Below are 15279 nucleotides of genomic sequence, written 5' to 3'. Positions count from 1 at the left end.
CAACCAAACCAGAGTTGGAGATTGTTCGAACAGTGGAAAGATGAACTGAAACATCTCCTGTCAGTTTGATTTAGTTTCCGTCGACTTGGAATAAGGTGTGTTTTACGATTCTAAAATTAGTTTATTTAAATGGAGACTGGTGGGATTGGCAATGGCCATTTTGGGGCTGTTTCTGATTAAACAAAAAGGCCTATCTCTGTAGGGATCCTTTCCATAATGTTGTCAGACACTTACAATAACAATCTGAGCCTGTCAGTGACAAAAACAAACACTTTCAGTGGACATGAAGTGGTTACATTGCACCCTGTTTCACTGCTGCCAGCTGCAGCACTCTCAAACTAAACTGTACCAGCTTCAAAAGTTGTTTAGACACAAAAACAAAGAAAAATAGGGTTGAAGAAAAAAAAAGAAGCAACTATAAAAGCACTCAGAGTGCCGACCTCCGCCAAGTAGGTGATATTCCCTCCCCCTCTGCATCAGATTTTGCAGCCTGCATCACAATTAGGTTATTTGCATCACTATCATTATTAGGTTATATATGCCTTCACCATGGAGACACTGTGGTGTATTTATTTCGTTTTTATTTTGTACCAACACAGAATATATTATGTTTTTTTGTATTTTTCACTTTCTTTTTTTCCAACACAGAACATTAATTTCAACTTTAGAATGATATTTTCACCATCTCATCAGAAATTGGAATTGCTGCTGAGGCTGTCACACGATAGACTTTATTATTTTATCCACTTTGTTTCAACCAATCACCACCAAACGTATATCATCTGTTCCTTGTCCCATTATCCACCTTTCCTGAAAATGTCATCAAAATCCGTTCATAAATTTTTGAGTTATTTTGCAGACAAACAAACAGACCAACGCTGGCGAAAACATAACTTCCTTGGCGGAGGTAAATACATAATGCTCTTCCACTATGTCTCCAGGAAAGTTATCCACATAGTGGTGTAGTGCAGTGGTTCCCAACTGGTCCAGCCACGGGGTGCAGATTTCTCCTTAGTCATTAGTTCAAGGTCCATGTCGTCATGTCGTCCAGCTAGTTTGCGGTGGCAGTCAAGCAGCTGTCCCTTAGTCACTCAATCTACAGCAAGAACCGGCACTTCAAAGTAAAAACTCTGTGCCAGAAATTCACTGTACTTATTTGCGAGTCACTTGTGGTCCATTCAGAGGTGACCCGCAACCCACCAGTTGGGAACCACTGTTCTTAAGGTCTCTGAATCCAGATCTGAGGACTCAATTGCAACAGTTGGAAACAAGACAAAGTTTTCTTGGGCAGCAAATCAGAGTAAAACAAACAAAGAACAACAAAGTGGGGCCAAGCTTGGTTTGTGCTTCAGATGATGATGATGTGGCAGATTTGGGGACACAGGCTAGCTGTTTGCCCCTGTTTCAAGTCTTTATGCAAAGTGACTGCTGGCTGTAGCTCCATATTAACACTACAGATGAGAGGGGTGGCATTGAATTTGTCTTCAGGAAGTGATATAACGGACTGGGTGCGCTCCTTGTCAATTTCTTCTGTCTTTCCTTTCTGCTATTAACAGCAACCTGTTTCCTCACTCCTGCATGATGTGACTCCTTTAACGACAGGCTGATGTACACTGGGTGACTCATGAGGTAATGAGGAGCAGGTGAGGTGAGGTGTGGAGCAATCACAGCCGAGCACGAGGAAGGGACAGAGTGTGATTTAGTCTGAGATCAATAAAAGTCTTATTTGGTGAGAACAGTTGTAAGACAGCTATTTTTACATCGAATTCATTTCCCTCCATCTCAGTATAACTCGTGCGTTCTACACGAGGTAGAGAACGTCGTGTGGTCAAGCAGGCTGTTTTTAAAACACTTCCTGTTTTCAAGGAGTTATCATATGACACAGTTGCATGTTTCTTTCTCTTTTATTGTGACAAAATACAACATATTGTGGGTAACATACTGTGTGTGATCTTAATAGTTACAGTAGTATAAGTTACAGCAGTGGAAGTCATCTGTTTAGTGTTGTGATTAAATGTTAGACCAAAAAGGGGCCCTTAAAAATGTTGTCCCCTGCTGGAAACAACACGGATCATATAGTATTTCATAAAGGCTTATAGTGTATCAGAAATCATTGTCTGGTAAAGTGCATGATGGGGAAGATTTGCAGTATGATTGGTTAAACGTGAACATGTTTTATGGCGTGCCCTCCTGACACAAATTAACAAAAACATGAGCATTACAGTAAAAAAACAACAAACAAAGAACAAACATCTTGTCATATTATCTTGTACTATGTATAAAGTTGAAGTCAAAATCCTCCTGGTTCATCATGTAAACAATATATATCTTTTACACAGGAAGTGAGAGAGGAGTCACACACAGAGCAGTGCGGCTTCTGCAGGAGGTAGAGAAGGCTCAGCATTAGGTAAACTCTTACAGACATCTGTCAGTTTCAGTTAATTAAACTTTCAATAGCCCAAAAGGCTCAATATAGCAACATGAGGTGAAACACAAGAGGCCTTCCCTTTTAGTCCAGCGCCCCATTGACTCAGTTAGCTTTAGCGCTATGTTTCAAAGCGCTATCCATTTAGTGGAGGTGAAATTTAAATGTTTTGTGATGTAAATGTTTTGACTAAAATTTATTTTCTGTTAGCTTTGCTAACAGAAGGCTGGCTAGCCGCGATAACATGTGGAAACCTCCCTCCAGTGTCTGCTGGTTAGCTAACGTTAGCCTTGGCTGCTCTACACGGCACACCACCAAGGCTAGATGGGAGCTAGCTAGCGGCGCAGCTCATTAGCGATCACTGCTGGTAACAATGTCCTAATGGTGCGAAAAAATGGTGGCCAGCCTCTTGTCTCCCCCTCGGTAGCCCTAGTGAGTAAGCAGTTTCATTTTGAGTCGCAAGACCCCTTTAGCATTGTTCACTACGTTAGCAACACTAGCCGTGCTAACACTGCTAACAGTAAAAGCAAAGTTAACAATGCTAAAGGGGGTTTGTGTCTCAAAATTGACCTGAGGGGAGAGCGGAGAGTGGGCACACTGTTTCCACAACAACGCTGTTGAGTCGGGACGGCATTGCTAGCGCTAATCTCCGAATGAGTGGTGCTACTAGCTAGCTCCCATCAAACCGGGCTGGTGTGCAGTGCAGTAAACTGAGAATTAGCAAAATTAACCTTTACACCGACATGTGTTACATGGTGTTTTTAAATTTGGACCCTATTTTCATGTTTGTTTGTTATGTTTCTGTGTCGAAGTGACTAATGGGAAAAATGTTTTGAAATCGGTCCAGTGTTGAGCGAGACAGCAGTGACACAGGCTGCAATGTGGCGTTTTTGTTTTTGCCACTGACAGGCTCAGATTTTAAGTGTCTGACAACATTATTGAAAGGATCCCTACAGAGATAGACCTTCTTGTGACAGAGTAAGATCCTTTTTGTTCACCAACATCGCCAACGCCAAACCCACCAGACTCCATTTAAAGAAACAGTAATTTAATCATTGTTAAACACACTTCATTCAAAGTCGACAAAAACAAAATAAAACTCACAAAAACCATCTTGGTCCGTCTTTTAACCGATCCATCAATCACCAACTCTGGTTTGGTTGAAAGAAATACTTAATTCATCTGGTTAGATGTGAAATCATGCTGGCTCTATACACGCTAAAATCACGGTTTATTAAAATGGAGTCTGGTGGGTTTGGCGATAGCGATTTTGTGGCTGTTTTTGGTTAAACAAAAACAATGTTACTCTTAAAATAAAAAGGCCTATCTCTGTAGGGATCCTTTCCGTAGTGTCAGATACTTATAGTAACAATCTGAGCCTGTCAGTGACAAAAAACAGCACTTTTACTAGACGTAAATTGATGGTGCATTATTGCTAAGTGTTCACATTACACCTTGTTGTGTTACTAAATACTGGACCAAATTTTAAAATATCTGTTCCCATTAGTCACTCAGAAAAATCATAGAAACAGAGGCTCAGGTTGAAAAACACCAAAGTTATCCTTTAAGACCAGTGTTAAAATTAACAGCATCTTTGAGTTAAGTATGTTTCCAACTTAGGCTGTCAACATGAATGCAAGTGCCACTGTGAGACATGACAGGTGTTCAGACAGATTAGTCTTGTGTTGCAAAGTATGAACCATCAACATTAACAGCCTCAGCAGCAAACTCATTGTGTGCATCCTCTCTCCTCATTGTTTGTCTCTAGACGTCGTCGGCGTCAGCTCGGCCACACAGGCAGAAGCAGACCATTACGCAGCAGCCGCCTACCAGGAACAGACCCAGGAGGATGTAGATTAAGGTGGTGGTCCAGAAGGCAAACAGGTAGAGACCCCTGTCGCAGTAGGGATCCACATTTGTTGTGTTCTTGTTGTAGTTGGGCTGGTAAATGGAGTATATCCACACATTACCTAGACGAAAAAGAAATAAAAGAGAATAAATTCACAGGCATTAATTACCCATATATATTTAATCTACTTTAACTTCATACAACACTCTGCATTGTGGTCTAACGTAAAAAAAAAACAGCTATCTATTTCCACTGTGAAAAGTTGTGAATAGTACCAATGGAACCGTTCCGTACCGTCCAAATTTCTGGTCCCCCCTCTGTTGGGGTACCTAGCACACAGATCTGGTCCTAAAAGGTGGAGCTGTGAACACTATGGTCCGTTTCGATTGTTTGGTGTAAAGCGCGATTTATACTTTTGCGCCAAACTGACGCTGTACCTATAGTCACATACGCTGTAGCCTATGCCGTTGCCTGACATGCACCTCCCCAGAAACGTGACTACATGTTGTGGCAGCACAGACCACAACAACTTTGACTGGTCGGCTTGATAGCGGCGCATTTCCTCCTACGCATGTCCGACAACTCCTTCTGTCAACATGAACCAAATGGAGAGGCTGATCAAAGAAGTCCGCAAATACGAACATTTGCATGACTCTTCCTCACCCCACTACAAAGAGTCTCAAATGGCTGCTAACTCTTGGAGAGAAATTTCCAATAACCTCGGTGTGGACGTAGCAGAATGCACGAAGAAGTCGAAAAAGGGACAAATACGTTCAGCAGTCATTAAACCGAGTTGTCGTTGACGTTGTGATAAAATATATCATGTTTAATATTATCACAAGTTTGCAGTCTGCTGCGTTTTCTCCAGCATCAAACAGGAAGCAGCAGGTAGACAATAAACATGGAGGGAACTCTAGGGAGGCGCAAGAACGTCAAACAAGTCTGGGTTCTCTTGTACTGTGGAAAAAGAGGAGAAACTGGTGGAGTTGGGGAGTGAACAAGAGTCGGTGTTTAATTCATTGTGTAACTGATCCATCAACCAGCACTTATATTAGTGAGAAATCTTAATTTTTGAAAAGGCTCGCCTCTAATTTACGCGGTCTCCTCCAATTGAAACAAGACAGCTGACGAATGGAGGCTGGTCACAAGTTGAGGCCACAAAAATGTAACTTAAATGTAAAGTTTGAGCACAAATACAGTTTGTCTTTATGGATTATATTGATGCAGAATTGATAAGAACCCTGTCGACATATGACAACATTTATCTAGTGTTTCTAGAGTTATGTGTTTTTGCAGACACATGAGGGATTGTTAATATGTCGCATTTTTTAAAAGGGAGTTTGGCATAATATTTTTTCACCAGGAGCAGGATGGGAAATAATCTCAAAAGGAAATAGTTGTGGTCTTGCAAACAGAGACCCAAAGTCTTTGTAATATTTATAGTGTGACTAAAAACTCATATTGTCTTTAGATGAGTGTTACTTTAGTCTTTTAAAAGTATTTCAGTGTATGGGAGGCATTTATCTTTTCTTGACTTTGTTGTTTATCTACATACATGTTTCTTACGTTTCAGTATTTCTCTGGGGCATTTTAAGAATGATGACGCCACCAGGATGCCCCAACAGTATCGTTTATTTAATGTGAGGCAGAAGTCCAAAACAAATTCTGCCTAAAATACGTATAATTAAATTCATTACTTTGGTTACCTCAGCTGTGATGTTAAGAGGACTGAGTGATAACAGGTTGAACCTGTATTTTCTGGCCTCAGTGCAACTAAAATGTTTTTTTTGGGTTGATTTTACTTGTACACCTGAGGGGTTTGTGTGCAGCTCTGTCACTTTAGAGAAAAGGAGGATCATAGATGGACATCTAGTGGACAATACATGTTACTACAGTGTGCATTCTCCAACTAGTGCATCTTAATGATTGCTGCTAATTGCTGCTTTTCCTTTTAAATTTTGCATCCCTTGTATCACTTGCCTATACATTTTTTAAACTGTAAAAATGTAACCCTTGCTGTATTTGTATTATCCTGTAAAGAACTACAAAGGCAGGTTATGTAAGAGATAAATGCCTGCTGTAACAAAATAACAGACAACACAGAGACAACAAGGAAAATTTCCTCAATTGAGTCCGTTATTCTCAGGACACCCTGTGGTGCAGTCTTACTTAGGGCCCAGACATGTCAAACCAACATCAAAGAACTAGTGGCGACGAAGGCCAAACCTTGCGTCGCCTCATGTCGCCTGTGTCTCAGCCAAAAAGTTGCACCCAAAGGCTACCACCAACAGCCAACTAGCAGGTATGTTGCGCACCTACGTGAGAGGGGATAACTCTCCATAGCAGCAGGCGGTGTTAGTCTGTATTAGTTATTTAAATAGGGGAACCAGAGGACCTACAAAATGGATTTAAGACACTAGTTGGCCAGTTAGCACATCAACAACACAACCCCATGTTTAAAGACCAAATCATATGCACTGTGCGCTAGCAAAACAATAACCCAAACAATTATGAACTGTTTCTGCTAAAGAGCTCAATGGCTTAAAAATAATCATACCTATTTTTTCAATTTTGTTTTGATCTCACACCCACTTGACTTTAGATGTTTGTTTACTTTCCTCACTTCTGTTTCGCTTCTCGTGCACTGAGCTTAACTGCCGATCAGAGTGATTTCACTCACCAACGGGCTCCGCCATCTCCAATGCTGATTCAAAATGCTGAAGAAGCCAAAAAAACAACAGCTAACTAGTGGCAACCATGCAGGACACACCACAAAAACTAGGGCGATGGACACTCACTGACAGCCCGACATTTATCAGCGGCTAAGCCTCACCTTCACCAGTGACTTACATGGCCTGAATTCTTAGTTTTGTTGCTACAATTACCCTCTGTTACATACACTCAATGTTTATAGGTAAAGGCCTTTGCACACGGAGTCCATTTTTTTCGTCCGAAATTGTCGCAGTCTAAAACTTTCGTCCATCGTCAATGGTACTATTTCCTGCATTTTTTGCACCTGTCAGAAGCTTAAAGAGACTTGTTTGACCATAAATCAGCGAAGAAAATGTGGCAGTGAGACACACCTGTGACGAGACAGAGGAACGGGTCGCACAGCATAATGTCATAACTCGGATAGCTCACTTTCAACAGGTCAGACGGGCTATTAATTTTCAGGTGGGTAATAATGAGGAGGAAGAGGAGGATGTGGACTGCACAGACAGACAGTAAAAGAAAAGTAAGGAAACAGAGAGGGAGGACAGCTCTGCCCTTTCAGCCGCAGTGCCAAGACATGGAGAGAGAGTGGCGACAGCTAGAGAGGTAACTCCAGATGCAGCTGTAGCCAGTATCTCACTATCACTATCCTCATTCATATTTTATGAAGCTATTAATTATATTCAGCCACAAAATAAGCCTGAAAAGCTGGAAATCAGAACAAAAGTACAGAGAGTTGTTGCATAGAGATGATACACCAGCTCATCTAGTTGCATTGGTGTGAACCGGCAGGTTTTTAAAACGTTGCAGAACAGCGCATTACAAGTAGTTGCTTGTTTCAACTTGTCTCGTCGCGAATCTTTGGTCTGAACTGGGCTTAAGTCTTCTGGTCACTTTGGAGGCTGCAGTTGGTGCTGTTGTCAAATTGTTAATATTCAGTCGTTTGAGGAATCCCAATACACAATTTTTACAGACACGCGCCAACCACAAAAATATTTCCCTTGGCCATGGTACAATGTCAAATAGGCTGGAGGTCACTCGCGCTATCTTTAGTCGCGCCTCCCTTCTGTGTTCGTCACTCGTCAGCCCACCGCTGTTGAAACTCACCTGCAATAAACCAGCAGAAGACAAAGATGCCTATCAAGGAGTTCCAGGTGGCGCAAATTGAAGTGAGTGGGTTTGAGGTGCCGTCGTCGGCCTTCTTGGCGCAGGGCAGGCAGGAGAGCACTGCCAGCACCAGGCCAAAGACTCCCGCTACTATCAAATAGATTGGGATGTAGTGCTGTCGCGGACAGTCATCCAGGTGTACCGCACCTGTTGGACACGGGGGTGACGACAGGAGATTAAGTCGCATTTAATGTAGCCACAACTGCAGGAAAATTCTGACTTACCCACATTTAAAACATTTCAGTGAATGTGGATCACTCACCAACTGCAATCTGAGCGATGGGCATGACACAGAGAGCCAACTTTGAACATGCTGCAAGACGAAAAAATACATTTAGACAAAGCACAAACACTTTCAGCCTCTTTTCTGTACACATAATCCATGACAGAGATGTTTAGGATTCAGCTGATCTCACCTAGTATCGGTGTTGGGGGTTGAGGAGGGCTGCGGATGCGTCGTATAAGGCCACTGTTCGACATTATCAGTCGTGAGGACACTCACCTACGGGGGAAGATCAAGAACTGAGTCAGACGTGAAGACTTAAGATGTGATCTGAATCTGCCAGAAAGCAGCAAGAAAACAAATGCTTTAAGAATCCAAAGGTAAGATTTTGCTCCTCTCATTCTTTAACCACCTTGTTCTTCATAGGCAACCTCTCCCGAATGCCAAACGTCTCACTGCAAGGTAACGAAAATACAACAATTCTTAATAGCGCTTTTCCATTGACAGTTTTGGCAGCGCTGAGTCAAACCATACTGTGCCAATTTGTGTTTCCTTTGTCAGTTTAAACATGCCGTGCCGCTGTAAGCTGCGCCCGAGATGGACTGTCTCTACTTGGCCAAAAGCGCATCGGACCACCTCCAAGCCAGTGGCGGTGACTTCACGCTGACCTCCCTTCTGCCCCTGAAACAGGCGTGTATTGTCAGACTTAACTGATGTCTGTCTGTGCAGGAAGCCACCGAGAAAGACATTTTTAAAAGCTCAGCTCTCAGGACTTTTGAAGCTACTTCCTGAATTTCTGTGGTTTGGAGTTTCTTTTGTGAGTCCCTGTTTGTACTTTGGAAATCTGCTTTATTTTCACTTTTGGCTGTATCGGAGTCATATGACACAGTCAAGTGACTGCTGGTTAAAACTCAGCATTTCCTCATTCTGCTGCTTCACAATTAAAAATTACATGACAAAATAAAGGTGGGGGTGGGGGATTTTATTGGGAAGAACTTGTGTTTATCACCAAATTAGCGGAACTTGTCAGTGGCTTTTCTTCTACAAAAACAAGTCTACTAATCAAATCTACCGCATGGAGGGAGAGTGTAAGCAGAAACAGCCACAGTGAGATGTTGATGAAGAACTGCAGACGACAGGCTCTTACTGCACCTCTGCACACAGCTCACCTCCAACAGGTAAACTTCTTTTACCTGCCGGCAGGGGACTTAAGCTGTGGATCAGCCCACTGCTTTTGGACGTCATCGACTCATGAGAAGCCGTCAGTGCAAATCCCTGCCATGCTGGGCAGACGCGCCGAGTCAAACCAAGTCAAGCAAGACCAGCAAGTGTGTATGGAAAACAGTATTAGGGCCTGTCCCATTTCTACCCCTTAAATCTTGTGTGTGTAACAAGCAGAGCGAAGGCATGTTGTGCATCTCACTATTCGAAAAATGCACCTGTTGAATAGCAGGGAAATTCTCTACTGTGGACTTTAGACCCGGTTTTTGTTGGTCAATGGCGCAATCGCTTTCCGCCACTTCAAAACAACAACAATGCATCTGACGACACCTCGCTTCAAGACCTACACGCCCACTTACACAATGTGGGTCAGTGTGAAACTGGTAATGACGGCTGTGTTGCGCTGTGCACTGTTTTGCACCTTTTGTAAGATAAAGCTCCAGGTCTCAAGCTGAATGCAGTAACCCTGGTGACATCACTACGGCATCATCAGGGTTATTTGCTTTTTAAAATTGTCAGCAGCTCCCTTTGGAGTCACTTCAGATGTTACACAGCTGTTTCACAGGTAGAGTAGTGCTCCTCATGATGAGTAAACTGAATCAGACGTAGAAAATCAGTGTCAACATTTAGGGATATGACTCATGGAAGTGTCCTATATTTTAATTTTGTCTGTGTACAACACAAGGCGAAGATACAGCGAGTTTGTCAAGAACCAATATCAGAGTTAACAGTCCTCATGCAGTTCCCAATTATCAGAGTCTCCAGCACAGACTCAAAAATAAAATGCATGTGATGTTGTGACATGACACAGTGTGCATTCACTTTGTTTACACACCTACAGTGCTGTTCTGCAGAAAAATAGTAGTGTCTTGCAGCAGAGAGGTTGGACTGCATTCCCAACAGAGCCAGTTTAACCAGAATAAAAACAGCAGCAAGATACAACCTGTGCATTCACTAACCTACCGTTAAAACACACAGCAAGAAATAAGGAACATTTAGGGTATGAATTAGACAACACGTGTAGCTAAAATAAAATGTACATTGGTTTAGTGCAGTTTTGTTGATTTTAAAAGTTAAATAGTGTTTTGAATGTGGGTCAATTGAGGTAGAGTCGACTCTGAGCAGTTTCCACTTCAGTTTCAGGAGCTCACATGAATAAAACTGTGGCAAATAAAACACATACTAATAAATGTGGTCAGACCAGAAAAGATAACGTTTAACCGCGGCCTCGCCTTTTTATTCTGAAGTTAACGTTAAATGTTCGCGGCCCCGCCCCGGTCGGTAACACACCGACATCACGTCAACTTCTGCCGCCTGATAACGCCTTCAAACTACAAATAAACCCGCGCAGGTGTAGTTTAAGTTGTAATGTAAAGTTCTGCGAGTCACAGTTTGTAGTTTGGTTTTATTCTCCGACACTTACCTTCAGTCAGAATTCACCTTCCCTCTGTCTGCTGCTGCTGTTGCTGCTGTTGGGACTCTGACAGCTGCTGCTGCTGTGGCCGCGCCTCCTCCTCTCGGGAGCGCGCATGCCCAGAGCGGTGTTCACGCGGTCATCTGATTGTGAGGGTGAGCAAGTCCTCCTGTGTGTGCTCATGCAAATTACAGTTTGTCACTGGTACTCAGGTCGGTTACCTAAGTTTAAGTAGCCTGTTAAAAAACTCTGATATCACAAAAAGTAAAATAAATAAATAAATAAATAAATAAATAGCGCATTCAAAGTTTTTCTTGTGTAAAAGTAAAAAGTAGGCTACTTTAAATATAAAAAGTAAAATTACTTCGGCAGCAGAATGGCCCCTGTCATACTCGTGATGGGCAAAGCAGTTCTTTAGATGTTACTGAATCACTAGAATCAGTTCATTAAAAAGATTCTTTCAAAAGATTCGTTCACCGAATTGTTCAGTACTTGGCGGGAGGAGCCCTGACTGTGTACTGCGTAGTCCGACTCACTGAACTGATACATGGCTGAGCTGCTGCTGCATCTGCCCTGCACTGGTGAGTCTCATTACTGGCCAGCCTAATGTTTTAAGTTTGTTTATCTGGAAACTAAGGCCCAATCCCAATACCCCCCCTTATCCACTACCCCTTGGCCCTCAAAATGAAGCAACGAGGGGTAGGGGTTGAAATCTTTCCCTAGGAATTGGGACACCACTCATTACGTCACCGCGTCGGTTACATTCACGCATACGTAACTATTTTAAACAGGAAGCTGCGAGTCATCTACATTTCCAACCGGCATCTACAATGGAGTCTCATTCATCCTACTGATTGCGTGCTACATTCATCATGCTTCGTTTGATGAACGACAGACTACAGGGGACTTCTGCTAGCTAGCTAACCAGCTAACATTACGAGGCAGCATAGTTGTACTAGCTGGCGTGTTATCGTCATGTGAAAAGTCTGACAATTTTGCAGAACAGGACAGATGACAGATGCCAGATAGTGCGAGCTAGCTAGCTAGCTAACAAGCAACCTGACGACGGTAACGTTAGCTATGTATGAACCTTTTTCCCCGTCTCTTGCTCGCTGGTAGTCATGGCGACGTCTACCCTTCGCTAGCAAGTCAGCATCTGAAATCCCTTGCTCCAAAGGGCTAGTTTCATACCCACCACCCATCGTTATGCCCCTTACCCCTACACGCAAAAAGGAATTGGGACACCACTACCCCTCGCGGGAATGCGCAAATGTAGGGGTAGGGCCAAGGGGTAGGGCTAAGGGGGAGTATTGGGACGGGCCCTAAGTCAAGAGATTGTGTTCATGTGGCTTGACTCCTGGCTACATTAGCCGTTAGCTTGAAGGAAACGGTCCCTATGAAAGTGTATCGCTGAGAAGAAATGATTTGAATTACTCAGGGATCGGGGTTACGTCGTTCATCGAGTGAGTCGTTCACCGAGTGATTCGCCACGCCGTAGGCAGTCCCTCCCTTCACCCTGGCTGCCTTGCGACTCGCAAGCGATTCATCGTTCGCACGGACTGAATCGGCAGTTCCACTCCCTGCCTGCATGCTCGCTGCTGAGCTCAACTGAGATGAACGAATCAGTTCCGGAAGTGATTCACTTCAGTACGTTCACTCAACAGATTCGTTCTTTTGAACGATTCGTTTGTGGCAGACACAATACTATTTCATCCTAATGCCACCTTCATCGTTACATCACTATTATTATTGTAGCAGGTCCAGGTGGCGCTGTATTTACAACCATACGTTATAGGGGACAATATATTGCGCATTGATGCTGAATGCTGAAATTAAAATAAAAACATGGCTAAAATGCAAAAATAGTGGTAATAGCAGAAGTAGTTCTAGTAGTGCTACTAGTTGTGGTAGGAGTAGTTGTAGTAGAAGTAGCAGCAACAGTAGTAGTAGAGGTAGCTCTAGTAGTACTGTTAGTTGTAGTAGTCACAGTACAAGTAGTAGAAGAAGTGTAGTAGTGCAAGACGTAGCGGTAGTTGTGTTAGAATAGCAGTGGTAGTAGCATTAGCAGCAGTAGTAGTAATAGTCGTAGTAGTTCTAGTAGTAGTAGTAGCAGCAACAGTAGTAGTAGTAGTAGTAGTAGTAGTAGTAGAGGTATTAATAGTAGTAGTTCTAGTAGCAGCAACAGTAGTAGTAGTAGTAGTAGTAGTAGTAGCAACAGTAGTAGTAGAGGTAGTAGTAGCAGCAGTAGTAGTAATAGTAGTAGTAGTTCTAGTAGTAGTAGCAGCAACAGTAGTAGTAGTAGTAGAGGTAGTAGTAGTAGCAGTAGTAGTAATAGTAGTAGTAGCAGCAGCAACAGTAGTAGTAGTAGTAGTAGTAGTAATAGCAGCAGCAGTAGTAGTAATAGTAGTAGTTCTAGTAGTAGTAGAGGTAGTAGTAGTAGTAGCAGCAGTAGCAGTTCTAGTAGTAGTAGCAGCAACAGTAGTAGTAGTAGTAGTAGTAGTAGTAGCAGCAGTAGTAGTAGTAGTAGTAGTAGTAGCAGCAGTAGCAGTTCTAGTAGTAGTAGCAGCAACAGTAGTAGTAGTAGTAGTAGTAGTAGTAGTAGTTCTAGTAGTAGTAGAGGTAGTAGTAGTAGAGGTAGTAGTAGTAGTAGCAGCAACAGTAGTAGTACTAGTAGTAGTAGTATCAGCAGTAGCAGTTCTAGTAGTAGTAGCAGCAACAGTAGTAGTAGTAGTAGTAGTAGCAATAGTAGTAGTAGTAGCAGCAATAGTAGTAGTAGTAATAGTAGCAATAGTAGTAGTAGTAGCAGCAACAGTAGTAGTAGTAGTAGTAGTAGCAATAGTAGTAGTAGTAGCAGCAATAGTAGTAGTAGTAATAGTAGTAGTAGCAGCAACAGTAGTAGTAGTAGTAGCAGCAACAGTAGTAGTAGTAGCAGCAATAGTAGTAGTAGTAGCAACAGTAGTAGTAGTGGTAGTAGTAGTAGTAGCAGTAGTCATAGTAGTAGTAGTTCTAGTAGTAGTAGCAGCAACAGTAGTAGCAACAGTAGTAGTAGTAGTAGAGGTAGTAGTAGTAGTAGTAGCAGCAGTAGTAGTAGTAGTAGTAGTAGAGGTGGTAGTAGTAGTAGCAGCAGTAGTAGTCATAGTAGTAGTAGTTCTAGTAGTAGTAGCAGCAACAGTAGTAGTAGCAACAGTAGTAGTAGTAGAGGTAGTAGTAGTAGGAGCAGCAGCAGTAGTAATAGTAGTAGTAGTTCTAGTAGTAGTAGCAGCAGCAGTAGTAGTAATAGTAGTAGTAGTAGAGGTAGTAGTAGTAGCAGCAGTAGTAATAGTAGTAGTAGTAGTTCTAGTAGTAGTAGTAGTAGTAGTAGTAGTAGTAGCAGCAACAACAGTAGTAGCAACAGTAGTAGTAGAGGTGGTAGTAGTAGCAGCAGTAGTAGTAGTTCTAGTAGTAGTAGTAGCAGCAACAGTAGTAGTACTACAGGTAGTAGTAGTAGCAGCAGTAGTAGAAGTAGTTCTAGTGGTACTACCTGTTGTAGTAGTCGCAGTAGAAGTAGTAGAGCAGTAGCTGTAGTAGTATTAGAAGAAGTGTAGCAGTACAAGTGGTAGCAGTTGTTTTAGAATGGCAGCGGTTATGGAACTTTCCATATGCGGTAGTAGTAGATGCAGCAGTAGTAGTAATAGTAGTAGCTGTAGTAGTAGTGGTAGTCGTCACAGTAGTTGTGTTAGAATAGTAGTGGTGAAAGAAGTAGCTGTGGAAGTGTAGTAGTAGTAGTAGTAGTAGAGGTAGTAGTAGTAGGAGCAGCAGCAGTAGTAATAGTAGTAGTAGTAGTAGTAGTAGTAGTAGTAGTAGTAGCAGCAACAACAGTAGTAGCAACAGTAGTAGTAGAGGTGGTAGTAGTAGCAGCAGTAGTAGTAGTTCTAGTAGTAGTAGTAGTAGCAGCAACAGTAGTAGTACTACAGGTAGTAGTAGTAGCAGCAGTAGTAGTAATAGTAGTAGCTGTAGTAGTAGTGGTAGTCGTCACAGTAGTTGTGTTAGAATAGTAGTGGTGAAAGAAGTAGCTGTGAAAGTGTAGCAGTACAAGTGGTAGCAGTAGTTGTGTCAAAATAGCAGTAGTACTAGAGGCAGTAGTAGTAGCAGCAGTAGTAGTTGTAGTAGCTGTACTAGAATGTAAATGTAATGTCGTAGAAGCAGAGTTGGGGAGGTTACTTTTGAAATGTAATAGATTACAGATTACTAGTTACCTTGTTAAAAAAATTTAACAAGTAATGTAACTA

The 15279-nt window shown here is 42.3% G+C and overlaps 1 protein-coding gene across 2 annotated transcripts; it reads right to left on the bottom strand.

Annotated features, from left to right (window-relative positions):
* Positions 1 to 1866: 1866 nt before the first annotated feature.
* Positions 1867 to 11139, bottom strand: LOC126404430 (transmembrane protein 272-like). 2 transcript variants are annotated; one of them, XM_050067630.1, is made up of 6 exons: positions 11021 to 11085; positions 8789 to 8831; positions 8570 to 8655; positions 8416 to 8466; positions 8094 to 8300; positions 1867 to 4395 (listed from the first exon to the last, which is right to left on the bottom strand). In XM_050067630.1, the coding sequence occupies exons 3-6, from the start codon at positions 8631 to 8633 to the stop codon at positions 4190 to 4192; spliced, it is 528 nt and encodes a 175-aa protein (XP_049923587.1). In that variant the 5' UTR covers positions 8634 to 8655; positions 8789 to 8831; positions 11021 to 11085; the 3' UTR covers positions 1867 to 4189. The 2 variants fall into 2 exon arrangements, with proteins under 2 accessions (XP_049923587.1, XP_049923586.1); XM_050067629.1 differs by lacking the exon at positions 8789 to 8831 and having other exon boundaries at positions 11021 to 11139.
* Positions 11140 to 15279: the final 4140 nt, after the last annotated feature.

The sequence above is a fragment of the Epinephelus moara genome, chromosome 17 (genome assembly GCF_006386435.1).
Source record: "Epinephelus moara isolate mb chromosome 17, YSFRI_EMoa_1.0, whole genome shotgun sequence".
Classification (NCBI taxonomy): domain Eukaryota; kingdom Metazoa; phylum Chordata; class Actinopteri; order Perciformes; family Serranidae; genus Epinephelus; species Epinephelus moara.
The sequence above is the reverse complement of the archived record's forward strand: the minus strand, read 5'-3'. Positions and strand labels throughout refer to the sequence as shown.